Source organism: Mobula hypostoma, chromosome 8 (genome assembly GCF_963921235.1).
Source record: "Mobula hypostoma chromosome 8, sMobHyp1.1, whole genome shotgun sequence".
Taxonomy (NCBI): Eukaryota; Metazoa; Chordata; class Chondrichthyes; order Myliobatiformes; family Myliobatidae; genus Mobula; species Mobula hypostoma.
In genome coordinates, this window is record NC_086104.1 from 108,100,496 (window position 1) to 108,115,305 (window position 14,810).

General features: G+C 52.4%; 1 protein-coding gene across 1 annotated transcript in view; it reads left to right on the top strand.

The window, feature by feature from the left end:
- Positions 1-14,810, top strand: part of LOC134350825 (ezrin-like) — a 97,450-nt gene that overhangs the window by 56,987 nt on the left and 25,653 nt on the right. The window contains exons 5-6 of the mRNA XM_063056578.1: positions 6,193-6,276; positions 7,126-7,272. Coding sequence (XP_062912648.1) covers positions 6,193-6,276; positions 7,126-7,272 — 231 coding nt within the window. The remainder of the gene's footprint in view (positions 1-6,192; positions 6,277-7,125; positions 7,273-14,810) is intronic.

Sequence of the window (14,810 nt, forward strand, 5' to 3'; positions counted from 1 at the left end):
CGGGTTTGCGCCTCTGGTGGACTGTGTCCTCTCCAGGACGTAAACCCGGGTGGGAAGATCTGAAGAATCTGGTGTTGCCCATGCAGCGGGTTCCCCCTCCACATCACTGATGTAGTCCAAGGGAAGGCCAAAGGCCGATACAGTCTGGCACCAGCGCCATCGCAGAGGTTGTAAACAACATCAGACTGCCTTAGGGACCCCGGCTCTGGATTCCTTCCTCGGGGTGGGTATGGCCGCAAGGCAGCGGAGGTTTAAAATCAGCCTTTGCCCCTTTTCTCGTCAGTAGAAACAGTTCCACCGGGCCTAGACCAAGGTTGGACTTGGTTGTCAGAGGCTGCTAGAGATGCACACCATTTGGAGCACTTTGTAGGTCGTGGGAGCTTATCCACACTCATAGAGTATGACAACCTGAGGAACCGATGATCTTGTACAGGTGTATAAAATTATGAGGGGCATAGACAGGGTAAATGTACCCAATCTTTATTTTTTCCAGAGAAAGGACGTCAAAAACTCAAGGGATAGATTTAGGGTGAGATCTGAGGGGCAAAGGGTGATGGATATGTGGAATGCGGTGCTGGAGGGAATGGTTGAGATGGGTGCGCTAGAACATATAACAACACGTACCCTTGGACAGATACACAGACAGGAAAGGTCTAGAAGGATGTGGGCTAGACACTGGCAAATGGGGCAAGTTTGGATGTGGATGTTGGTCAGCATGGAATTGATGGGCAGAAGGGCCTTTTTCAGCGCCCTTTGACTCTCTGACACTCAGGGTGGTGAACCTGTGGAATTCTCTACCCCAGAGGCTCAGTGGTCATGTTCTTTCTGGACAGAGACTTAAGGAATTCTGAGCACTGGAGAATTCGGAGACACGGAGATTACGTAGGAAATGGTCCCTGCAGAATAGTGGAACAGTGTCAAACAGAGCAGAGTCTGTTCCCCCTACCTGGTGTTCTTCCCTTAAGGGGTGGTTGGTGGAGGCGGCTGCATCTGTTTAAAGAGGGTTCTAGTGAACTGAGAGCTCCTTCCGTCATTCCCCCGGGCAGTATTGCTCTACACGTTCTGCGTACGTCCTTCCTAACTCTCGAGTCCCTCGCACAGAGGGGGTTATTGGCTTTCGACATGCCAGGGGTTGCAACTGGGCAACTGGCGATGATGTGTAGATCTTCTGTGCAGTTGGCCAGTGGTGTGGTTTAGAACAGTTACCACATGGGGATTTGCAGCGTCAGGCCTGAGTGGTGTGAGGGAGGAGGGGTGTGATCGTCTGGGCCCCTGCTCCTACTTTCGGCTCCCCTGAACTTGCAGCAAGTTAGCAGGCAAGGTGTGGTCCTGCAGTACAGAGCTCAGCATTGTTCCCACTGACGATTACATAATGAAAGAATAACATTGGAGAACGCTCCACACCTTCGCCCTGTGCAGTTCTGCTTCGGGCCTCACTGTTCCTATCGTGCTTTGGCAAAACGTGTGTTTCTCCAGAATTCTCCATACGTCTGTCCCTTTTCATGTTTAGTTTCTCACAAAGGCTCTGCAACACAAACACAGGCCGTTCAGGTTAACACACTTCCATCCATGTTGGTGCTTCCTCCTCAACCACACTGGCAAAGAGCCTGCTACCCCCACTCCACTCCAACCCTGACATTCCTTAGTCCCCCGCCTCGACACGAAAAAATCCACACCCCTCCATCAGCCCTGACCCTGACCTCCCTCACACTGACCCTGACGATCCTCACACTGACCCTGACGACCCTCACCCTGACCCTGACGACCCTCACCCTGACCTCCCTCACACTGACCTGACCCTGACCTCCCTCACGCTGACCCTGATGACCCTCACCCTGACCCTGACATCCCTCACGCTGACCCTGATGGAAGCCCTCACACTGACCCTGACCATCCTCACACCGACCCTGACCCAGACGATGCTCACACTGACCCCCCTCACGATGACCCTGACCTCCCTCACGCTGACCCTGACCTCCCTCACGCTGCCCCTGACCTCCCTCACGCTGCCCCTGACTTCCCTCACGCTGACCATCCTCACACTGACCCTGACCATCCTCACGCTGACCCTGACCATCCTCACGCTGACACAGACGATCCTGACGCTGCCCCTGACCCCCCTCACGATGACCCTGACATCCCTCACGCTGACCCTGACCTCCCTCACGCTGCCCCTGACCTCCCTCACGCTGCCCCTGACTTCCCTCACGCTGACCATCCTCACGCTGACACAGACGATCCTGACGCTGCCCCTGACCTCCCTCACGCTGCCCCTGACCCCCCTCACGCTGCCCCTGACCCCCCTCACGCTGCCCCTGACCCCCCTCACGCTGCCCCTGACCCCCCTCACGCTGCCCCTGACCCCCCTCACGCTGACCCAGACCCCCCTCACGCTGACCCTGACGATCCCTCACGCTGACCCAGACCACCCTCACGCTGCCCCTGACGACCCTCACGCTGCCCCAGACGTCCCTCACGCTGCCCCAGACGTCCCTCACGCTGCCCCAGACGATCTCTCACGCTGACCCAGACCTCCCTCACGCTGACCCTGACATCCGTCACACTGACCCCGCCTCACGCTGACCCAGACCTCCCTCACGCTGACCCTGATGACCCCTCACGCTGATCCTGACATCCGTCACACTGACCCCCCCCACACGCTGACCCTGACTTCCCTCACGCTGACCCTGACCTCCCTCACGCTGACCCTGACGATCCTCACGCTGACCCTGACGATCCTCATGCTGACGTTGACCTCCCTTACGCTGACCCAGACGATCCCTCACACTGACCTGACGACCCCTCACGCTGACCCTGACGACCCCTCACGCTGACCCTGACCTCCCCCACACTGACCCAGACCATCCTCACACTGACCCTGACCTCCCTCACACTGACCCAGACCATCCTCACACTGACCCTGACCTCCCTCACACTGACCCTGACCTCCCTCACACTGACCCCTCTCACGCTGACCCTGACATCCCTCACACTGGCCTCCCTCATGCTGACCCTGATCCTAGCCCTCATGCTAGCCCTGATATTACTCACACTGACCCTGACCCCAACCCTCACTCTGACCCTAACCCTCACGCTAACCCCAACGTCCCCCTCACCTTAATCCCAACATCGACCTCCCACTGACACTGACATCCCTCACGTGTACCCTGATGTCCCCCTCACGTTTGTAGGGTAACATAGTGGGTGACAGATGACATGTATTATTTACAGTAGAAACTGTTCTACATAATTCACAAACATCGTCATCCAGTTGTGATCATTTGAAAAGACTGCATCTGACGTAATACAGTCAGTGCAAGGCAAAGCATTTGTCTTGTTCACAATGGAAAGGCTATGGCTTTTGGATAAGCACACAAAACAACACTTGCATGTTTTATTCACTGTTACGTACCCCGTAACTGGGTTGCCAAACCAGCAGAAATGGATCACTCAGTTGGAGTCTGGATTACTAGAACTAAGAAAGTTTTATTAAAGAAACAAGCAACACAGTAATCAAAAGGATAATAAATGCAACAGTTCAGCAATGGTAAACACACATGTGCACAGAATTAATATAACAGCATCAATCAAGCTCTATCGTTGTCTAGGGGTAAATGACCAAATTTCAAAGTGACACAAAGTTCAGTCCAATTTAGTTCAGTTCGCAGTAATCGTTGCCATGGCGATGGACAACGTCGGGGGAGAGAGAGAGAGAACGGGAACGACTGATCATTCAGTCACGGCTTCACTCACAGACCGACGATATGGCTCACAAGCAGCTTTTGGGCGGGTCCTTGGTGATGTCACCTGAGGTCACCGACTGTGACCCCTCCTCCAGATGCGGTCGATCCTCTGCAGTGAACCCGGCACCCAAGCAAGGGCGGACACACACCGGGTTCCAGCTGATCGTACCTTTCCACCCTGTGCGTTGTCCGGTACTTCCCACCGACTCGTGAGAGGCGCACCGCTTCCAGGGTCTCGTTACCTCGGGTGTCGTGTGTCCTGCCTTAGCGAACCGGTCCCTTTTTATCCCCCTGCTGGGGTATCGCCTGTCCATCACTTCAAACAGTTCAGGGTTCAAAGGGGGAGCCGCTCCAGACAGCTCTCTACACATCTCCAGGTGCTGTTTCATTGTGTCCCTTATCTCTCTCTTGAAGACAGGTGGCAGACCAACTGCTGATCACACAGGACAGCTAACATCTTATCTATGTGTATTCGTCACATCACAAACTCCTACAATGGTGATCCTGCAGCTATAAGGTTATTCCGGAGTTATTCAATGACATGTCAATCACAGTTGCTTTGAAGCTGCCGGAGTTTTGGGAGCAGCAACAGTGTGGTTTGCATAGACAGAAGTCCAGTTTGTGCTGCGAGAAATCACTGCGGACAATTTTATCTCACCATAGCATTGCTAAGTTCCACTACAGCCAGAGTGGTGAGTCTACTAGAAGACCTGCCTGCATGTGATAAATAAGTCATTCTAAAAACTCACTCATTACAGACTTCTGGACTGTCTGAGCATGCTAAACAGTTGCTCTCCTTGCCTGACCTGGGTGATGCTCAGCCTTCAGAACTAATGGACCACATGTCATGTCTTCTGGGCCATCACCGTCCTTGTTTTGTTTTAAAGAACCGTTCCTTACAGGCTGCTCTGAGGGCTTCCCTGATGGATGAGTGTTGGAGTGATCGCCTCCTGTGAGTCCTGCTGGGGCTCGGAACAGCTCCAGAAGAGGACCTGCGGTCCTGCACAGCTGACAGCCGACGTACAGGCAGCTGCTACGGGGCTGCCTGATTCCACATTCTGCCCTGTTCAGTAAACTCAATTCTATTACACTATTCCTGCCTCTCATCATGGCGTACAGCACTCGAGTTCCAGCTGGCCTTCATTCTACCTTGTTCATTTTTGTCTGCCGTGAGGCACTTCAACACCCCCTTACAATGGCCCTTTTTGTTGCAGATAGGAAGAGTAAACCGAAATGTATTTCTGTAGATGGCCTGGATGTTTCCGCTGCCATACCCTTGCATCACAATGGGACCACGTGCGTGTCAGGACACACACCCCGGTTTGAGCCAGAGCCATCTGCTGTTACTTCACAGAGGGCCCGAGCCGGGCGGCTCACACAAACTCCAGACAGACTTTCAGTGAACTCTGTAATGGGTGACAGACGACACATACAGCTCACAACAGAAACTGTGTTCTACATAATTCACAAACACCATCATTGAGTAGTTGTGTTCACTTTTAGAGACGGTGTCTGACGTCATGATGTCAGTGTAAGGGGACTGCTTTTGGTTTGTCCATAATGGAAGTAAAAGACTTTTGTTAAGCACGTCAAACGACTCTCGCATGTTTTATTCACAAAATTCTACACACTGAGCCCGACGTCCCCCTCATGTCGAACCCCAAAGTCCCCCTGACATCCCTCACGCCGACCCTGACTCCCCACTGAACCTAACTCCTCTCCACACCCACACTGACGTTCCTGCCTCCATGTGACCACAACTCCTGCTCCCCCCCACATTGACTGTGACACCATCATGGAACCCCTGTAGGAGGCATGGGCTGCCTGTTGGTATTTCCCTCTGGCAGAGTTTACAGAGGGCAGAACGTGTCTGCCCTCAATGATGCCATCATATGAGTAGGTCCTCAGTATATTGGATTGGTAAACTGGGCGTCTGCCCTGGGTGGTCTGGAGGGATGGGAGCCAGGGTGACAGGTCAGACAATGGAGCAGTTGTTGTAAAGTTGTGGGTGGCGCAAAAATGCAGTCAGTTGGATGGGTTGAAATATTTTAATCCAAGAGCACGGGGGGAGGGTGTGGGATTATGAAGTTATTGGGCGAGGGTACGCTGTTTAAGGAGCACTAGTATGGTTTTCTGGATAGGGGCGCCCCACTGAGGCAGGGAAAGGACCGTGGTTGACGAGGTGTGGAACTCGTGGTCAAGAGGAAGAAAGAAGTATTCATAATGTTTAGGAAGCAAGGATCAGACAGAATCCGGGGAAGGAGTAATTAGGCTTCCAGATCTGCAGTTGAGTTTGATTCAGTCCTGGATCCATCTCGGAGGACCTCGTGGCTCTCGTTAAGGGGTGGGTTCAGTGAATTGTGGGATGGGATCTGAATGCTTGACTCTCTCCGGTTGTGCCTGAGCCATTGAGTGGCTGGGACTGAGGCTTGTGCTGTCTTCCCTGCAGTGTGATGGAGCAGCACAAACTGACCCGAGAACAGTGGGAGGAGAGGATCCAGATTTGGCACGAGGAGCACCGTGGGATGCTGAAGTGAGTTCACACATGCAGCCTTCTGTCCTAGTGGAAGAGTACCTGTGACCTGCTCCTCTGTGGAGCACCACCACCTGCGTTTCATATTCTCCTGTGACCCAGGAGGAGGTCATTCAAGCCTGTGACCTCATCTTCCCACATTCCCCTCAAATCCACTGCTCACCTATGCCAATGAACCCGCCAGCCACATGAATTTGGGGTATGGGAGGGAACTGGAGCTCCCAGGGGAAACCTGTGTGATCACAGGGAGAACTTGTAGATTCCACACAGACAGCACTGAAGGTCAGGGCCGGGATCGGACCTGGGTCTCTGGGTCTGTGAGGCAGCGGCTCTACTCAATGGGCACCCTGTCTCACGGCCTGACCTGATTCCGTACAATGAGGCCCAATGCAAACTTCAGCAACAATATCTTGTCTTCAGCTGGGAACCTTGCATGCTGCAGGACTCAAAACTGAGTTCCCCAACTTTAGGTAACCCCACCCTCTCTTGTCTATGTCAGACCGGCACTTGTTGTTTTGGCTCACTTAGGCCCTATCTGGCTCCGTAGTCACGTGTTCTCCTGACATAGTCGTGAGCTCCACCAGCGTGCACCACACCCCCACACTGGGGACAAACTGCAGTGCCCAGTTACCTGCTCACCCAGCTTCAGGATCAAATCCATTTTACATTTTCTTCTTGTCATATTTCCTTACAACAGAGGAGGCCATTTGGCAGCTCTTCAAGAATTCCCAGCAGTCCCGTTGCCCCGCTTCTTTGCCCTGTAACCTCTGGCGTATCTGACTCCTTGCACGCTGTTCTCTGGATGTCTTATGTACAAGTCTGTGCCTAAGTTTGCCGTCTCTTTAACAGAGAGGATGCCATGGTGGAGTACCTGAAGATTGCCCAGGACCTAGAGATGTACGGCGTCAACTATTTTGAAATTAAGAATAAGAAGGGTACAGACCTTTGGTTGGGAGTTGATGCCTTGGGTCTCAATATCTACGAACAAAATGACAGGTAAGTGATCATATTTCCCTTTGGAGCTCGGCCGTGCCCATTTGGAGTGGGCAGATGTTATTAGACCATAAGACGTAGGAGCAGAATTAGGCCATTCAGCCCATCCAGTCTGCTCCGCCATTCCATCATGGCTGATTTATTATCCCTCTCGACCCTTTCTCTTACCTTCTCCCCATAACCTTAGAATCTAGAACTTGTCAACCTCTGCTTTAAATATACCCAATGACTTGGCCTCCTCAGTGGTCTGTGGCAATGAATTCCACAGATTCAGCACCCTCTGGCTAACTAAATTCTTCCTCATCTCTGCTTTAAAAGGATGTCCTTCTATTCTGGGTTGGTGCCCTCTGGTCCTAGACTTTCCCACATCCATTCTACACAGGACTTTCAATATTCAATAGTTTTCAATGAGATCCGTCCTCCTTCTTCTGAACTGTAGTGAGCAGAAGCCCGGACCATCAAACGCTGCTCATATATTAACCCCTTCATTCCCAGAATTATTTTCATGAACCACTGCTGGAGCCTCTCCAATGCCTGTCCATCCTTTCTTAGATAAGGAGCCCAAAGCTGCTCACAACACTCTACAGGTGCAGACTAACTAGTGCCTGAAGAGGCCTCAGCATTGCAGGCTAGTTCTCCCAAAATTAATGCTAGCATTACGTTTGCCTTCCGTGCCACCAACTCAACCTGCAAGTTATTAGCTGGATAACATCCAGTTTCAAAAGAATGGCCCTTCACATACAGCATCTAGAGTAACAACCGGTTTTCATAATATTTTGGTCTTCTGGTAAAGGGTGTGGCAACTCTGGATGAATGCAGAAGCTGTTCTCACTGGATTGCTATCTTCCAAGGTAACCATGGCTACTTGGACTGGTTGTTCAAGCTGTAGTGAGTGTGTTCACTGTATTACTGCTGCTGCATTGAGGCTGGGTTGAGAACTTGGGAAAGGGAGTCTGCTAAGGCCTTTTCCCCTGTCGAACCGTTCTCCAGCAACGTTTTCCAAATGGCCGCTGCTCACCTTGTCTTCCAGCTTTGGGTGGGTAGATGTAATCAGAGCTCCCGGCCTGTGACTGGGGCGGGGCCTCGAGTTGACAGTGTTTCTTACCACCCCCCTGCCTCAGGTGAGGGCCACACCCCCACTGCTTTTGTCTTGTCCTGCAGTGCGGCGCACTCTTGTGCTTCCTGACTCCGCTCGGGAAGATGGATGTTGCGTGCATGCAGTTGGAAACTAGGGAAGGCCCTGTTTCCTCGACTGTGCTCAGGCAGTTCAGGTGTACTTGCCTTGAATACAGGAGTGATCACCGGGGCAAATAACTGCTGGTCCAGTCAGTCCTGATGTAGAGGTTTTGACCCAGAACATTGACAATTCCTTTCTTCCCACAGCTACTGCTAACCCAGCATATCCTTGTTGCTCCACTGCCCACCCGGGTGTTCTCCTGCCACCTCTGGGCTGGGCAAGGCGAGATGATGCTTCACAGATGGAGTTCAGTGATTGGACTGAGAATGGCCTCCTTCCACCCCTCGTGAGGCACCCCCATTTCCCCCTCTGGCCCTGCTCACCCTGCGTTTTAATCCACCTTCCCATCTTGTGGTCTGTATTCCACTCCATAAAACTTGTGCCGGTCGTTTCCATGAAAGAACCAACTAGTCCCACATTTGACCTAATGCCCCAATAGCAGAGGCTGGAAATGATAAATAATAACCCAAAGTGGAATTAGAACTCAGCAGGTCAGGCTGTGTCCATGGAGAGGTAAGCAATATTTCACCTGGCGAAGGATTTCTAACCAAAAAAAAAACTTAGCCTGACTTGTTGTGGTTTCCAGCTGTCACTGTAAAATTGCATTGTAAAATTCTGTATTATCTGGTACTATTTTCCCTTCGGTTTCTTGGGCCAGGGTCTAGTAAGCCTGTGGAATTTATTGCCACAGATGGCTATGGAGGCCAAGGCACTGGATATGGTTAAAGCAGAGGTTTGATAAGTCCTTGATCAGGAAGGGCGTCAGAGGTTACGGGGAGGAGGCAGGAGGATGGAGTCGGGAGGGATAGTAGATCAGCCATGATGGACCGAGTGGCCTAACCCCATTCCTATGTGTTATGGAGGGTCATCCTCCCAGCTAGGAAGTCTCGCTGTTTAAAACTCTCCCCTGTTTACTCTGCCGGCCAAACCACTCAGCAACCCCACCCATCTAATCACAGAGCAATTTACAATGACCAACTAACCTGCTAACCGGTACGTCTTTGGACTGTGGGAGGAAACCAGAGCACCCGGAGGAAACCCACGCGGTCACAGGGAGAACGTATAAACTCCTTACAGACGCCGCCGGAATTGAACTCGGAGCTCCGAAGCCCTGAGCTGCACTGGCGCCGTGCTAACCGCTACACCACCGTGGCTGTAGAACGGTACAGCGCAGGAATGCGCCCTCCGGCCCTGGTGTTGTGCCAAATTAATGGAGCTAGTGACACCTAATCAGTTCTGCATAAGCACTGTCTATATCCCTCCATTCTCTGATTATTTGTGTTCCTATGGGCCTTTAAGCACCTCCAATCTGCTTTCACCCTCATACCTGAGGGTGCAGCCAGCACTTTCTGTGGTGGTGGGGGGGGGGGAGAGTATCTTGCCCTGCATATCTCATTTGATCTTACCCCCTCTCACCATAAACTCTCTTTAGTATTAAGGGGTTTCAACCCTGGGGAGAAGACAGTGACTGTCAACTCTTATCTATGCCTTATAATCTTATAAACCTCAAACTGGTCTCCCCTCCCCTCCATCACTCCAGAAAAAAATCCAGTTCCAATTTGTCTAACCTCTCCTCATGACACATACCCTCTAATCTAGAGAGCATCCAGCATCTCTTCTGCAGCCTCTGCAAAGCCGCCACATCCTGCTTGTAATTGGGTTACCAGGACTGAATGCAGTACTCCTGGTGCAGCTTGACCAGTTTTAGACGCCTGCAACATAACGTCCTGACTCTAAATTCATTGCCTCAACTAATAAAGGTAAGCATGCCAAAGGCAGCCTTCAGCACCATGTCAGGGAGTTGCGGCCTTGGATCTCGATATCCCTCTGTACATCAACACTCTTAAGGGTCCTTCTATGAACTGCGCACTTTCCCGTTACATTTGATCTCCCCACCTGTCACTTAGCCATTTCGCACCCATATCTGCAACTGGTCTATGTCCCGTGTTTTGTTTGGCAACCTTCTACATTATCCACAATCGTAATATCATCAACAAATTTAATAATCCGCACTTTCATATTTTCAACTGGATCATATTGAGATGTCACAAAGAGCAGAGGTTCAGTAAGGATCTGTGCAGAGCCCTACTGGTAACTGACTCCAGCCCAAGCAAAACCCTTTGATGACTGCCGTCTGCCTTCTGTAGCCAAGCCAATTCTGAATCAGAGTCAGGTTTGATATCACCGGCATATGTTCATATGTTGTGAAATTTGTTGTTTTGTGGCAGCAGTACGTTGCAATACATAATAATAAAACTAAAAATTACAGCAAGAAGCACATGTGTGCGTGTGCGTGCGAGTGTGTGCGTGTGCGTGCGAGTGTGTGCGTGTGCGTGCAAGTGTGTGCATGTGCGTGCGAGCGTGTGCGTGCGAGTGTGTGCGTGTGCGTGCAAGTGTGTGCATGTGCGTGCGTGCGAGTGTGTGCGTGCATGTGTGTGCGTATGCGAGTGTGTGTGCGTGCGAGTGCATGCGCATGCGAGTGTGTGTGCGTGCGAGTGTGTGTGCGAGTGCGTGTGCGTGCGAGTGTGCGTGTGCGTGCGAGTGTGTGCGTGTGCGTGCGAGTGTGTGTGCGTGCAAGTGTGTGCGCGAGTGCGTGTGCGTGCGAGTGTGCGTGTGCGTGCGAGTGTGTGCGTGCATGTGTGTGCGTATGCGAGTGTGTGTGCGTGCGAGTGCGTGCGCATGCGAGTGTGTGTGCGTGCGAGTGCGTGCGAGTGTGCGTGCGAGTGCGTGTGCGTGCGAGTGCGTGTGCGTGCGAGTGTGCGTGTGCGTGCGAGTGTGTGCGTGCGAGTGTGTGCGTGTGCGTGCGAGTGTGTGCGTGTGCGTGCGAGCGTGTGCGTGCAAGTGTGTGCGTGCAAGTGTGTGCATGTGCGTGCGTGCGTGTGCGTGCAAGTGTGTGCATGTGCGTGCGAGTGCGTGCGAGTGTGTGCGTGCATGTGTGTGCGTATGCGAGTGTGTGTGCGTGCGAGTGCATGCGCATGCGAGTGTGTGTGCGTGCGAGTGTGTGTGCGAGTGCGTGTGCGTGCGAGTGTGCGTGTGCGTGCGAGTGTGTGCGTGTGCGTGCGAGTGTGTGTGCGTGCAAGTGTGTGCGCGAGTGCGTGTGCGTGCGAGTGTGTGCGTGCATGTGTGTGCGTATGCGAGTGTGTGTGCGTGCGAGTGCGTGCGCGTGCGAGTGTGTGTGCGTGCGAGTGCGTGCGCGTGCGAGTGTGTGTGCGAGTGCGTGTGCGTGCGAGTGCGTGTGCGTGCGAGTGCGTGTGCGTGCGAGTGCGTGTGCGTGCGAGTGTGTGTGCGAGTGCGTGTGCGTGCGAGTGCGTGTGCGTGCGAGTGTGTGTGCGAGTGCGTGTGCGTGCATGTGTGTGCGTGCGAGTGTGTGTGCGAGTGCGTGTGCGTGCATGTGTGTGCGTGCGAGTGCGTGCGCGTGCATGTGTGTGCGTGTGCGCGTGCATGTGTGTGCGTGCGAGTGCGTGCGCGTGCGAGTGTGTGCGTGCATGTGTGTGCGTATGCGAGTGTGTGTGCGAGTGCGAGTGTGCGTACGAGTGCGTGCGCGTGCGAGTGTGTGTGCGAGTGCGTGCGAGTGTGTGCGCGAGTGCGTGTGCGTGCGAGTGTGTGTGTGCGTGCGAGTGTGCGTGCATGTGTGTGCGTGCGAGTGCGTGTGCGTGCGAGTGTGTGTGCGAGTGCGTGTGCGTGCATGTGTGTGCGTGCGAGTGTGTGTGCGAGTGCGTGTGCGTGCATGTGTGTGCGTATGCGAGTGCGTGTGCGTGCGAGTGCGTGCGCGTGCATGTGTGTGCGTATGCGAGTGTGTGTGCGTGCGCGTGCGAGTGTGTGCGTGCATGTGTGTGCGTATGCGAGTGCGTGCGCGTGCGAGTGTGCGTGCGAGTGCGTGCGAGTGTGTGCGCGAGTGCGTGTGTGCGTGCGAGTGTGCGTGCATGTGTGTGCGTGCGAGTGCGTGCGAGTGTGTGTGCGTGCGAGTGTGTGTGCGAGTGCGTGTGCGTGCGAGTGTGTGTGTGCGTGCGAGTGTGCGTGCATGTGTGTGCGTGCGAGTGCGTGCGAGTGTGTGTGCGTGCGAGTGTGTGTGCGTGTGCGTGCGAGTGCGTGCGCGTATGCGAGTGTGTGTGCGTGCGAGTGCGTGCGCGTGCGAGTGTGTGTGCGTGTGCGTGCGAGTGTGCGTGTGCGTGCGAGTGTGTGCGTGTGTGTGCGAGTGTGTGCGTGTGTGTGTGTGTGTGTTTAAATTAAGTAAGTGCAAAAAGAGAAAAGTAAAAGTGGTGAGGTAGTGTTCACGGGTTCAATGTCCACTCAAAAGTCTGATGGCAGAGGGGGAGAAGCTGTTCCTGATCTGTTGAGCGTGTGCCTTCCGGATCCCGTACCACTTCTGGATGGCAGCAATGAGGAGAGGGTATGTTCTCAGTGATGGGTGTGGTCCTTAATGATGGACGCTGCCTTTTTGTGGCATCGCTCCGTGAAGATGTCCTGGATGCTGATGGACAGATAAATATATAGACACTTTATTGATCCCAAAGGAAATGGCAGTGTCTCAGTAGCATTGCAAGTACACAGGTATACAAATATTAGAAGAGAAGTAGAAAGAATAACAAATAAATTACCACAGTCTAACAGGAGGAGTCATCACTTCCCCAGCTATTGGTTGACTCATTATAGAGCCTAATGGCCGAGGGTAAGAATGACCTCATATAGCACTCTCTGGAGCAGCACAGTTGTCTTAGTCTATTACTAAAACTAAAAGTGCTTCTCTGTTCAGTCAAGGTGGCATGCAGAGGGTGAGAAACATTGTCCAGAATTGCCAGGATTTTCCGTAGGGTCTTTTGTTCTACCACAGCCTCCAGTCTGTCCATTTTGACTCCTATACCAGAGCCAGCCTTTCTAATCAGTTTACTGAGCCTGTTGACATCACCTGTGTTGATGCCATTGCCCCAGCACACCACCGCATAGAAGATTGTACTGGTGACAACAAACTGGTAGAACATGTGAAGGAGAGACCTGCGTACTCTAAAGAACTTCAGTCTCCTCGAGAAGTAGAGGCAACTCTGGCCCTTCTTATACACAGCCTCTGTGCTGGTGCTCCAGTCAAGTCTGTCATCCAGGTGCACCCCCAGGTACTTGTAAGCCCTCATCATCAATAGTAAGAGGGAGCAGTGCAGGCTTAGTCTGCCTGACGTCCATCACCATCTCCTTTGTCTTACTGATGTTGAGCTGCAGATGATTCAGCTTGCACCATTTGACAGAGTCCTTGACAATGGCAAATGAGGCTAGTACCATATTGCAAAGTCACTGTGGATCCCGTGCATGTTAAACTCCAGGATAAACTTAGCACGAGGGACCCTCTGGAGGCCTTACTAAAATCCATCCAGACAAAACATCCACTGCTCTACCTTCATCACCTCTTCAACAAACTCAGTCAAGTTAGTCAGACACGATTTATCTGGTGCAAAGCCATGCTGACGGTTCCTAATTTTTCCCAAATGCTCGTAATCCTCTGTAACCACAACTGAGTTTAGGATTCTACCCGGTATCCCTTGTCTTCAAAGACGAGATTACAAAAATAGCTTAGACTGGAAAATCGGAGGGTATCACAAACACAAGAAAATCTGCAGATGCTGGAAATCCAAAACAACACAGACAAAATGCTGGAGGAGCTCAGCAGGTCAGGCAGCATCTGTGGATAAGAGTGAAGAGTGGATGTTTTGGACTGAGACCCTGCAGCAGGATCTTCCTCAGAGGGTTATAATGACTTTGTGTGGGAGCTAATGAAGAGCGAAGGGTTAAAGACCTCAGTGAGACCAGCTCACAGTCACCCCTACTGATGTTCTGGTGCTGGGATCAGTGAGCAAGTTGAGGGAGCTTTCAACAAAATTGGTGCAGTAATTCCCTGGAGTTTGTCTTCGGATGGATTGTCAGGGAAATGCATGATGTTGTCCTCTCTTTGGACATATTTGAGGGTGTTCTGGAACAAACTGAGTGATTGAATTCAGACACCCCTCCCCCATCCCACACTCTCCACTATCTGTCCTTTCCCACCCTGTCACCAGCTCTCTGATTCTTCTCCATCTCCTTTCCTATATTACGTCATGAACTCGCTCTCATCTATACCTCTGTAAGTTTTTCCATCCCCCTCAGCCTCCATTCGAGGGAAAGCAAGCCCAGCTCTCACCTCGTCATTGAACCCGCCTATCTGAGGCAGCGTGCTGTACTCTCTGCTGTGCAGTCACATCCTCACTATAGTGTGGTGACCAGATCTGCACCTGCACCCATTCTCCCGTTTGGCTGAGCCAATATTTTAGAAGGTTATGCC